This window comes from Anoplopoma fimbria, chromosome 5 (genome assembly GCF_027596085.1).
Source record: "Anoplopoma fimbria isolate UVic2021 breed Golden Eagle Sablefish chromosome 5, Afim_UVic_2022, whole genome shotgun sequence".
Taxonomy (NCBI): Eukaryota; Metazoa; Chordata; class Actinopteri; order Perciformes; family Anoplopomatidae; genus Anoplopoma; species Anoplopoma fimbria.
In genome coordinates, this window is record NC_072453.1 from 12,540,743 (window position 1) to 12,553,871 (window position 13,129).

General features: G+C 41.4%; 1 protein-coding gene across 2 annotated transcripts in view; it reads left to right on the forward strand.

The window, feature by feature from the left end:
• dock1 (dedicator of cytokinesis 1) overlaps positions 1-13,129 on the forward strand; it is a 175,369-nt gene that overhangs the window by 66,177 nt on the left and 96,063 nt on the right. For both annotated transcript variants that reach the window (XM_054598615.1, XM_054598616.1), the window contains exons 26-27: positions 3,303-3,430; positions 7,045-7,140. In XM_054598615.1, the coding sequence (XP_054454590.1) occupies positions 3,303-3,430; positions 7,045-7,140 (224 nt within the window). The remainder of the gene's footprint in view (positions 1-3,302; positions 3,431-7,044; positions 7,141-13,129) is intronic.

Sequence of the window (13,129 nt, forward strand, 5' to 3'; positions counted from 1 at the left end):
ATTTATTTTCCTGGAATGTTATGATCACTAAACCCTAACTGGACTGAAAGCATCCACTTGTTCTTGAGGCCTTGTGAGTGCTTTTTTTTTTTACATAAACAAACCCTCTAACTGATCAACACACAAAGTTAATGTGTCGTCTTTTGCATAATTGCAAAATTATGGTTCATCATTCAGACCCCCATATTTAGTTCACATTCTGTCTTCAAGTAGGAGCTTCCCTGTAATTATTTTTGAATAGGGATAGTAAAAAGGCATTCAGTGTGTGAGGTTGCTACAAGAGAATACTTTTCTAATTGAGGCACTAATCAATGCCTGAGTCATTAAAAGTGAAATTTCAAATTCTGCAGAATCCTTTATTCGTTATAATTGCGAATTACAACATAATGCAGTGTCTCTGTGTGGAGCCCTGTCTTAGGCTTGATTCCAGTTAGACTGACAGAAATGGTAAAACCTTCTGAAGACATTCCCCTTCGTCAAGGATGCCTTTTTTTTTTTTAAAGCATGTTGGAATGAAAACTGACATTCTTTCTCCATCCATCTCCATGTGTCAATCCATACTGTTCAATTTTACATGTTGCTCCTTTTAGAAAGGGAGTCAGAGAATATAAAACACTGAATGGATTCATGTTTAATACCTCTGGGTATTGTTTATGAAGGGGGTCGCCATAGTTCACGCTGTTCATTATGCGTTATGTTGTGCTGTTTATCATTCGGCCCTGAGCAGTATTGACCGTTGGCAAAGGTGTGTGTGTGTGTGTGTGTGTGTGTGTGTGTGTGTGTGTGTGTGTTCATGAGTAATGAAGTTAGGAGTTGTGTCTTGTCCCAGTTGAGTGGCTCGTTCAAGCTGTAACATTATCCGTGAAGCAGAGATCTCGTATTGATTGTGAACTGAAATCCATGGCTGGGTAGCCTCTTTTTAGAACAGCGCCTTCACTCCACCTTGTCATTATAAAGATTGTTATTTGAAGAGAACTTGTGTCCCTGTGCTGTGCCAACACATCGGTGATGATTTCACCCCGTGTACTGCTTTTTAAAACGTGTTCTTCCTCTAGTATGTCATTTAAAGTTGTATTGAATTTTATAAAAGCAATATCCAACAAACTGCAAAAAACAGGCAGGTAACCAAACAGACATGTAGTTATTTGGTTACAATGGCGTGATGGAAATAAGTACGTGGCGACAGTTATAATGGCAACAATCAGGTTCTTGTCAAGGTTCGGTTGCTCCTGGCGGATATATATCCACTAAAATATCCCCATTCTTCTTTTACAATAATCATTTTTTACTTTTTTCATGGAACAAATCCCTTCATTTGTCCAGACATTTTTTCAGTTTTGGGAGTTTTAGACTCTACAACACTCACAGTTTATTAAACGGCATCACTTCTGTTTTTTTTTTTAATTCCCCAGCTAAACATCATTTTGGTGACCTTGGCAGTTCACATTCTAACCATTCACCCATCTATCCCATAATGTGTGCATAGATGTACAGTGTTCTTCTTTACAAGTCCAACATACACTGCCTTTAGTTAGTCCCATTTTATTGATTCTTGTAGGGCTGAAGTATTTTGTATTGATTTATTTGGCATCTGGCTTATCACGTCTTTTCCCCATACTGTCCCAATGTTTTACCACGATTGTTACAACACGATTGTCAAACATTATTCAACGTTTTAGGTAACACTTTTTTGTAAACTTTCCCTTTTGAACACAGTGTTTCATTTTTAAATATTTCCAAAGATGGCCATGTCCCCCCTGATTGAACCCTTGTTCTGTATCTTCTCTCTTCTCTTTTCTTTTAATATGACATTTATATCAATACTCTACGTTTTGTGTGCAGAGACTGTATCAAAGCACTGCTTGGGGATATTGAGAGTTTTCAGATCTTTAACTTTCTTGCACAGAGGGTTACCAATTTATATTCTCTCCACAAATCTAAAGAATATTCACTTAACCCCTTAACTGATACTGTTTTCATTGAACTAACCTGCGTGCCAAGGCTTTACATACACATACACACACATACATATACACACAAATGCCACTTAGATTGAAATCAGAAGGTTTAATAGCAAATATGATAATTTGGTGGCAGACTGCCGTAGGTCTACCTCCCACGAGGATGCTCTCTGGCTTATCTCTGCTGTCCTCCATGTCCAATCAGCAACCAAACTCTCTCCCCTCTGCATATGGAAATTCACTTTTTGATGTTGCAGTCTTTTCGTTGCATGTTGTGTTGAATTTATTGAAACTCTTACTTTGACAGTTTGCAAGACAATTGCTATTTTAGTTGCAAAGGGGACATAAAGAATGTATTATTTTGTTGTCTATACCATTTTTAATTCTTGGAAAAATGGTTTAATTAAACATTTTCATACTTTTTCTTTTCCAAAGGTAAGGCTCTTTGTTTAAGGGCACCACAATAATGGAAAATATTGCAGAGGGATTAAAAGGGCCTAATTGGCCAGATTTTTCACACTGAGGTTTATGTATAATTAGGTTCACAAGGTGGATTTTTTTTTTTTATTATTATCTTTTTTTTAATGAACTAGGATTTTGATTGGCTGTAGGCCTGTAACTTTAGTTGGACCTATAAATGTTCCAGAAATAATTGTGATATAGTTGCATAATATTGCAAAAACACCCTTCTGAAGAGCAATAAACTTTTAATTCAACAATATTCAGATGTTAGAATTGGAATGTGAGAATAAATATTCAAAATAAAATAAAACACACAACTGTAAATAAAGTGGTGTCTTAGGCTCAGTTTAAATTAATGTGCCATGTCCCTGCAAAGTATCTTTATTTTGGGGAAAATCCCTTTTTTTTTTTTTTTTTTTTTTTCTACCATCATGTTGGCTAAAAATGTTTGTGACCTTGTTATGTAAACAAATTGTATAAAAACAATAGGCAATATTAATCTCAGCAAACCTGATCTTGATCATGTCCGTTTATCGTACCATAAGCCGATTATGGTATTGTGGCAGGGCTAATTGGCTGTGCTCTGAAAATACTTATGGCTCTGATTGGCGTTTATTGTGACGGTCATGCTGTTGCCCTGTAACTATTCCAAAGGATTCTTTTGTGGAGCTTTCGCAACATTCAGTTTAATTAATATACCTCCCTCTGTACATCGTTTTAATTTAAGCCTCTGAGCTGTGAGGAAGCCATTAACAAGCTGCGTGCGTCTTCATCGAGACTGTGTCTGGAGCATATGCTGCACTGCCTCGTGTGATCCGTCATCTGCTCCATGTGTTGAGCGGGGTTGTTAAATGTGTGCGTTTGCCGGCGTCCCTGCAGATTGCCGTGAGATCCTCCTGCCGCTGATGACGGACCAGCTGAAGTTCCACCTGGAGAAGCGCGAGGAGCCCAAGGCTTGCTGCCAGCTGCTCAGTGACATCCTGGAGGTGCTCTACAGGAAGGATGTGGTGAGGAACACCGCTCTCTAGTTTAACGTACTTTCCTTCCCCTCTAGGATAAATAGAAGCAGATCAAGGGGGTCCAGGAGTCCCTCCATTAAACAAATGGAGCACGCTGTTGACAGAATAGCTACTAATCAGTGTGCTATTCTAAATTTATTTTATTGCCCTGATTGCACATTTTACAGTACTGTTGGTTTTCCTGATTGAAGAGTGTGTGTTGGGTTCTGCTGCTAAATCAATCACAGACCCAGTTATGTAGCCAGTCAGAGCCGTTATCGGTTAATCTATTTATTGGGTTTCCAATGAATCTTTTAATTGTTTAGTGGCATAAAATATATACATATCCCATTAAACCATCACAAGTTCCCAGAGCCCAAAGTGACGCCTTCAAATTTCTTGTTTTGTCCTGACCAACAGTCCAATAATAATAATAATAATAATTAAGCCTTTATTAGTCCCACAATGGGGAAATTATTTCTCTGCATTTAACCCATCCCGGAGGAGCAGTGGGCTGCAATGAAGCGCCCGGGGAGCAACTTGGGGTTAGGTGTCTTGCTCAAGGACACCTCGGCATGTTGCCGGTAGAGGGGTTTGAACCACCAACCTTGTGGTTACGGGACAAGCGCTCTACCTCATGTGCCACAGCCGCCCCAAACCCCCAGAACACTCAATTTACAACTATGTACAACAGAGGAAAGCAGAACATTTTCACATCTGACAATCTTCCTTTTACAATGACTTTAAATGACAAATCAAATTTGTCTTAATTTTTCTGTAGATAAATTAATGGATTAATAACCCAGTTGTTTGTTACTGAAATATATCCATCACCAAGGTCCACATTCTTCACACTCGCATGCATAAACGATCACACACATACACACATACACACACACACACACACACACTCAGACACTGCTTCCCCGGTGTGTTTCATCCTCTTCCATGCCCAGACACCTGATGTCCTCCCTCAGGCCCTCTCAGACTCCCCTCTCCATTGATCACCACGGCCTGGCCTCCCACACTCCACTTTGTGAAGGATTAACTCCCACTTTCCCTCCCATTCACACTCCGTTCTGTCTCTAGCTGTGCTTCTCCCTCTCACTGCTTTGCTCCGTCCTTCATACCTGTCCTGCACTCTTTTATGGACTCCTATGTGGACATAGACAAGGGAATTAATAAGATAGGAAACAGTACTTTTGAGTTGTGTTAGTTATCAAACAATGTATACCTTGTTAGGAATAAGGATCTATTTGTACATTTAAAAAACTAGATCAAATAAAAATCATGACTTTTTCTCCATGCAATGGCTTTTTGTAGGAAGTAGGGCTGGGCGGTTATTTAATTTGACAGTTTATAATCTTTCAATGGAATCATATCTGGATGAAATCACATAATTACGTAGTCTTAATTGATAATAAAAAGCACATACTAACTCAAATTATTCAAAAAATCTAATGTGAAATAATATTATGGGAATATACATAATTTTAGCCTTTTTTTTTATTTTATTTTTACGTCACACTCAATTAGCGATTAACAAACTGGACTCATACTGGCAACCTTCCAGTCACAAGCCTCTCCAACCTTTAAGCTCCATTACCCCAGAATGCAACAGTGCACCCAGCTCACTACAGACGTCTCTCTGCTTAATAATGGAGAATAACACGTAAAGGTCCACCAGGTACCCAAATGTTGGTTTAAATAAATGGTGAGTATTTTTTTCCAACATCAATGTGCAGGATTTTCATCAGTCAATCATTTATTCATTCATTCAGCTTTATTGTTCAACGCCTGCCTACACGACAGTAATGTCACTCTCAACCGTTAATTATGATAATTTTGCACTTAAGTTCTTGATTAGATATGAACGTATTCAGTGCTTTTCATTTGTCAAGTATTATATTCACACCTGATTATATAAAAGTATACTTTACCATTTCATAGAGACGTGTGATTTATTGATACCAGAAAATATTCTATATTGTAAAACAAATGGTCATCAGTTATTGTATGACCTATATAGGGATATCATTTTAAGGTAATTTTGCGTAGTCCTAGTAGAAAGTTTAAACAGGCCCAGAAAAAAACAAAACTAATAAACAATTATGGAACCATGTGGGATTTTACGAAAAGATGTGCATCACTCTTTACTGCATTGGAAGGAAATATCCGAAACTCCCTCCTCAGATAGGTTATTCTCCCCAGCACTCCTCTGTGATTGTGTGAATGTTTGTGTGTGTGTGTCTGTGCGCACGGTTCCGCGAGCACGAGTTCTTCAACCGCAGAAAGTGCAGTGTAAATTATTGAAAGTTTAGGTTTGACGCTGCACAGCTCGGTCTGCTTGGAAGATTCCCCCCCAACAGACAGGTAGAGACAACGAGAAGCCCTGTGCTCACTCAAAACTCACTAACAAGCAAGTCCATGGAAAAAAAAAAACATCCCACTTATGACAACGGTACGACTGCCCCATGGGTGTTTCCCTCTGCGGAAGCCTGGATTCACTGCGTAGAAATCGTTTCGGCTGCGACAGTCATGTTTGTCAGGTCCCTTAGCAAAAAGTATCTTCATAACTTAGTGTTTGAAAGGCAGTATTAGCATTTGACAAAGAGATTTTGTAATGAAACCAAATGCAGTAACCTGTGTAAAAAAAAAAAAAAAAAAAAGATATCATTGAAATTTTGTAGAAAGTTGAACCATGGACCAAGAAACAAAGCAGTTGCAGTTGTTAGGGTCCCCTGTGAATCCAGAAGTCACAATGATTTATTTGTTGTGCAACTTCCGTACCTAAAGGTCTAGTGTGTAAGGTTCTGCAACATCTAGCTGTGAAGTTGCACATTGCCAGCAATTTAAACTTTTCCCGTGTTCCCAGCTTGTGTCAGATGCATAACGTGAAGGTCCCTGTCTAGAGCCAGTGTTCTGTTTTGTCCGTTCTGGGCTACTGTAGCAACATTTCTGCTGGCTCTTTGAAGAAATACACTGCATATTTTAAAGTATTGAAAACACAACGATTCTTATTTTCAGGTGATTATACTCTCAGAAAAACACACTTAATAGTGTTATAATCCATCTCTTCAAATAGATCCCTCTAAATGCTACAAACTGTCCCTTTTAAGTAATGCCACTTCCATTATTTTTGACCAAAACCACAATGTATTCCTAAACCTAACAAAGTATTTTTGTAGTTACTGTTACCCAAAACAAAAACCTTTTCTTATATCTAATCAAGAAGTTTTGGAGCCTAAACTTAACCAGGTTGTTTCCTGTGAAGACAGAAGTATATTTTGAAAAGACTTTACGCATTCAACGAACAGAGATCGACGAAGTGCTGCTGGACATTCGTAGGAGAACACACAAAAAATTTGGAATTGCTTTTTGTATGATGGCGAACGAACAGTTGTTTAAAGATACGTTGTCCATGGTGATGTATTTTTCTTACAACATCTACATGACTGATGATTTACCAACAGCCACTGAGAATCGAGGTTATAGGGATCTTCCTAGGCTCGTCAATTTGCAGTGACATTCAAAATCTAATGTTGAACAATTAGAAGACATCTTTATAGCCATTGTGGCAAATGTAAAAAATGTAATCCCTGTATTTATTTATTTTTTTGCAGGGTCCCACCCAGTGGCATGTGCAGATCGTCATGGAGAAGCTGCTGAGGACGGTGAACAGGACAGTCATTTCGATGGGCCGCGAGTCCCCTCACATCGTAAGTTCATCTGATTCTCTGAAACTATCAGCTGTATACCACACGACTCGCTCTCTGTTTTCTTCTGGCTTATCACACACACACAAACTCATACACTTCGTGCACACACATGCGCGCAGGCACACTCCAATCGAGAGGCCTCTGTATCCCAACCAGCTCAGCTCCCAAAGGCCCACTGCAACTCCAATTCCATTCCAAAGCTATCATTAAAAGTAAGGTCTACCTCGGCAGAATGCTTTCACACAACCTCAATGTAAGACTTGCTTTGATCCACTCATATCTTTTGAGCAGATCAAAGTGTGTGTGTGTGTGTTTTGTTTTCTGTTCCACAATGTTTCTGTATGTGTGTGTCTTTGCAATCTTTTTTCTTTTTCTTTTATTCGAACATATCTGATGCTCTGTGCGATGCTGTAATCTAGAAACACAAACTGCTTATCCCTCCCACTGCCGTTAGCATTCTTCTCCCAATCACTCTCTCCGCTGGAGCTCGGAGGCAATTAAAGCACTTATCAGTCATAGTATAAATATGCTGTCTGCCTTTTTTTTATTTCCATTGGCAAAGCCTTCATCCATTTTCATGAGTCCAAAGAGTCCAATGAACGTGTGTATTTCGCTGAGTCATGAATCTCAAGTTTGGTATATTCTCTATCTCATTGTTTTGCATCCTGTTGACGCTTTCATTAATAAGAGTCGCATGTAGCTGGTGAAGTGACTTTGGAAGTGAGACTTGGGTAATAAACATATTTTTTCATTTTTATGCAAGGCTTTTATGATGGAGCTTCCTCCGAGGGGCAGTTAAAGGTACTTTTACTGCTCACTTAAATACAACGGAGTGATGAGAGAGACATTTTCTCCAGACTTCAAGCTTGTATTGGAAAATAGGGAGTCGTATGATTCTGACTCATTATATTGATACTGTAACTGGCTGGCGCAGCATCCTTTCTCCACCTGTCAGGGGTTATTTATCGTGTGTGTGTGTGTGTGTGTGTGTGGACTACACCCTCCATCTGGGGTGCAGCAGAAAAAGGCATCACCTGTTTAAATGGAAGCTTGTATGCTTTTATTACCCAGAGTTATCACACACTCATCACCCAGTGTGTGTTTGTGTGTTATGTCTCCGTGCTGTAATACTCATCCTTTGTCCCCTGTGTCCTGCTCTCTTCCTCATTCTTCCCAGAGCAGCGATTCTCTAGATGTTTCTTTCATTCCATCTCTCTCTTCCGTCTAAAGGGAACACCAAGCTAATCACGTGAACTGGGAGACTCCTCTGTTGGGTAACAGATCTCCAGTGTGCCCCGGCCCTGCATAATGTAAAGCTAATGAAGCTGTGAGTTGAGTCGAGGCGTCCGTGCTGCCCACTTCTCTCCCAGCCAGCAGCCTGGAGGGGGGGGTGGGGTCTAGGACTCCCACAAACTCTCCTTCTCCAGCTCTCCCATCGTATTCACTGTTAGGCCAGGGATACAGGCTCAGGTGGGACGGTGCAGAGAATATGAAAAGCGACATCTTGGGAAAAGAGATCGTTCGCTGGTGGATGTTCTGTTCGACTGCCTCATCTTCTGCCATTCTCTTTCACCGCCGTGTCTTTTTTCTTTTGATCATGCACATTTCCGATATGGAACTTACCTACAACTTTGTGTAAAAAACCCCCCCCAAAAAACCTATCAACGGTCATGAAGGCGGCACACGCAGGCCTCCTCTCTGCTGTATTATACTAAGTGCATCCATTCCCCCCCCCTGTGGTGCAGATAAAATGGCATTCCGTGCTTCCAACACCACCCGCCGAATTGCACTAAAGCAGACCCGGCCTCCGATTCTGTTAATGAAACGGCTCTACCCATGATCTCATGCGGCCCTCATTGAAACTACCTACTTTGTATACCGCACATGTGCTCCAGCTGCTCTCTACTTTACTTCTCTCCTCTATTTACAGCATCTTTTTTTTATCGTCTCTGCCTTTGTCAGCGCCTTTAGCCACTGAACTCAATTGCTTAGACTTTTTCTAAGTACCTGCATAATATTCCGCATCAGTGTCTCTTTTCTTTTTTTTTACCCAGTGGGAGTTTGAGGTCACATCAAAAGCACCCGTCTTTTTTGAAGGCACCATGGCTCCTTTACTCAAACGCTATACATTATATAGTGCTTGTGGACGGAAGCTGCATTTTAAGCAGCTCCCCGCATCACTACTTAATGATCAATAGGGTTTGGCGAGAATTTCAAGAGCAATGAGACCCAGTTAGTGCGGCTGGAAGTGTCATATCTTTCTAATCAGAGGAGTGTTGTTGCTGCCGGTGGGCACGCTGCTTCCTAGTCAGCAGGCGGAATGCGCTCTGCCGCTGCTCAAACAACACGGCGGTTAACTAGCGACCTTGTTCCTCTGAGTGGCAGCCTCTTACATTTTAGATTTATGCATTAATGTTCTTACTCGGCCTCCCGCCTCTCAACCGTCTCCCTTTTTCCTCCTCTCTCCTGGAGGTGGTCGACGCAGAATGTTGATGAGAACGATCGCAACGACGGCTCGTGGGCGTCGGTTCTGTTGTGTGTTGTCACCGCAGTGCTACGCCTGTTAGCGACTCACACGGGCATCGCCGCGCATTTGCATCGTCGGGGGGGAAAAAACCCAGCAGGCTCCATCTTTTTTTTATATATATTCACGTCCACCCTCACACAGGTTGAGACGAGTCCTTGTGAATACATTTACATTAGGATAGGAGCAGGAACATTGTGGCTGTCCCTGCTCAAACTACCAAGTTCTACCTTTTCGCCCTTGAATTACATTCTCCTCTAGTTTTAAGCTTCTGGATGAGCCCTGCAGACACGCCAGTGGAGAGCTAAGCTGCTGGGAAAATCCTCCGCTTTTAAAGTTCCAACCAAACCACTCAAACCTTTTGTGTTTTTCTTATTCTGTCATTGAAGCCCTATTGACCTTTAACATTTTGTTTTGCATGGTCAGCCAACACCTAAATGTCAAAATTAATCCTACTATATACATAACAGACCTTCGCTTTACCTGGATGTTAGTCTTTTTCATAGCTATAGTTTTGATGACTAACCAACAACAGGTTGACTGCAGTGCTTCACGGTTATCCTGCCGATTTACCTGCAGTGTGCAGAAGGAATGAAAAAGGAAAGCTGCAGGGGAAGGACATGTGCTATTGATTGACAGTATGGAGCTGGCCGACCATAAGGGCTGGAGCGCGTTCTTTGCTGCATGCACCCGCTGACCCAAAGAAAATCTTGCAACAAAGCCATCTCAATGACATCTATTCAGATCAGTATCCGCATCCTTCTCCTCGGCTCTCTCTTGGTATCACTCACTCTCTTTATCTTTGTTTCTGTCCAAATATATTTCTCTCTCTGTGCTTCTCTCTCACTCTCTCTCTCTCTCTCTCTCTCTCTCTCTCTCTCTCTCTCTCCTGCTGGCCAGACTGCTGCAGAGCTCTCACAGAAAAGAAGCATAGTGAGATATGGCACTGAATCATAATGCCTCAAACGTGCACTTATCACTCACTCGCTGCACCTCTGCTCTCCTCCCGTGCTGAAACTTTGACTGAGCATCCTCTTTGAGTACATCGACCCCTGCGACATCTGATGTCAGACGTGTGCTCGCTGTCAAAGCTGTGTGTGTGTGTGTGGGGGGGGGGGGGGGGGGGAACGCTGCGAGTCGTGTGATGACGCTCGTCACCTTCAAACCACAGAGGACTGCGGCGCCAGGGTGTAAGATTGCGATATGTGAAGCTGCACTGGGGTTCTTGTTTGTACCCTCAGTGCTGCGCTGTTAACATCCACTCGAGGGGAAAGCCTATGGAGATGGCCCTCCGCTGGGTGAGAGGAGGGAGGAGGGGCAGTGTTGCCCTCGAGCAACATCAGTTCCTGCAGCTTTATGCATCCATGTGAGGGTGACTCTGCATCTCTGGGGCATTTACTCAGAGCTTTGTCCCCAGTTTACCTCACAAGTTCACCTCACTGCTGGTCTGCGGCAACATCAGGCAGATGCATGTACGCACATGAACACGTGGACATGTCCGAATGTCAAAGGACGGCATTGAAGTAATGACTTTAAGGGCAAAACCTGTGCTGGGGGAGTGTAAGCTTTGGATCAGAAGCAGGCTCTAAGGCAGGTTGACTGCCTGCACCAAAAGCCCTTTGCTGCTTATCCCTCTGTTGTATTCTGCTCCGCATTATACCACCCGACTACATCAAAGAGATGCAGTCCTGATTTTTGGTGGATTTTTAACCTTATCTCCTGCTCTTTGATTACATAGGATTGAGTTGATTGTTTTGCATGCTGACTTTTCAAACTAAGCCTAAATATCATCCTTAATTACAGGTTTGGTTTACCCAAATTATGAAAAAAATAAAATAAAAATCTTACGTATCCCACGGACATGTTAAGCAAAGTTTTGAGATATCACTTTTAGATGTCTGATAACTTATTTGCAATTGAGGTGAATGACGTTTCACTTGTGGCGCTCACGGGATTGAACATTTTTAGAAAACAACATACCTTTCCAGCAACACTTGATAATTCAGACGTCACATCAATCCTGAACAAATGTAGTTCAAACTGTGGCTAACTGCTATATACCATCAAAGGTAAGTGAGAAAATTTATTTTATTGTAATTTGGGTGAGCCAACACTTTAAAGGTGCTTTATACGAGATAAGTGGCGTTTTTTTATTGCCTCAACGCTGAACCGTTGTCTCGCAGCTAACGGTGCTAACAGCGTTAACGGTGCTAACAGCGTTAACAGTTCTAACAGCGCAAAAGTGCTTCATTCTCTGCTCAGGAAGACAATACTCCACTTTATCTTTACATTACAAATAGTTGTGTGCTATTATATGAATGCTCTGAATCCCATGTATTGCACCTTTAAATGGTATTTGCCTTAATGAAACCATCAACCTACTCTGATGCTAACTATGCTACTGTTCTGCTATGTTACGAAAATGATACCCGTTCTTCTCCAGACTTTGAGGGCTCTGTAGATGTCTGTTTTTATTTTTTTTTCATATTTTGCATATTAAATATCTTTATTATTTTCCTTTTTTAAAAAACAGTATAAAAAAACACAGTATTGCACATATTAAATCAATTGCACTTCTTTAAGGTACAGATAAACATCTAGTTCTCTCTCTCTCGATGCTACAGCATAACTACTGAAAGAAACCTACCCGCTATGTACAAGAGTGGAGGTGTGGATCACGTGTAGCCAACAGAAAGCAGTATGGTGGAGCTGGTGGTGGTCAAACCAGTGAAGTGTAGTAGTTTGCGAGGTGTTGTACCAGTAGTTACTTCTTGTATGCACTTGAAACCAGTTTGGCGCATTTCCTTTCTTTTAGGGCAATTGTTTTTGGCTTTCAGAGTTACCTCGGTTTTATACTCCTGCAGGCGCTGTTAACGTTTGATTTCTCTTGGCTGCTTTCCCACTCATTAATATAGTATAAGCCCTATCTGATGCTATATAACATATATTACTATATAGTAAAAACAAATATTACTTTGGCTGTACATAGTCTGTGAACCCTTTATAGAGCTACGACATGAGTTTTTACTTTACAGTGGGATAGATGGGAAGCGATGAGCGGGAGCTGAAAAAGTGTTGGGCTCGGGGACGACGAACCTTTTTGTCATTATCTTTAAAAAGTGTTACTTCAAAAAGCTAGAAAATCTGCTGCAAAATCTCCTGCAAAATCCGAGTGTTGTAAAAAGGCATGCGAGGCTACGCGCCTGCCAGCCTGCACTGTAGAAGCCCTGGGTGTGATCAGAGGTGGCACATTCAGTGTTTCTGGCTTGGTTTCAGTAGCGAACGGAGAAGCTGATGCAGGTTGCTGCAGCGATACAATCACAGCTCTCTTCTGTTAACCCTCACATGTGCTCAGAAACAACACTATTTGTTAGACTTGGTTTCATGAATGAAATGATAACGGTTCTCTTAAATTGATTTCCTCTGTGTTGAGCCAGAACATTACAGCTTTATACTGATGACGTT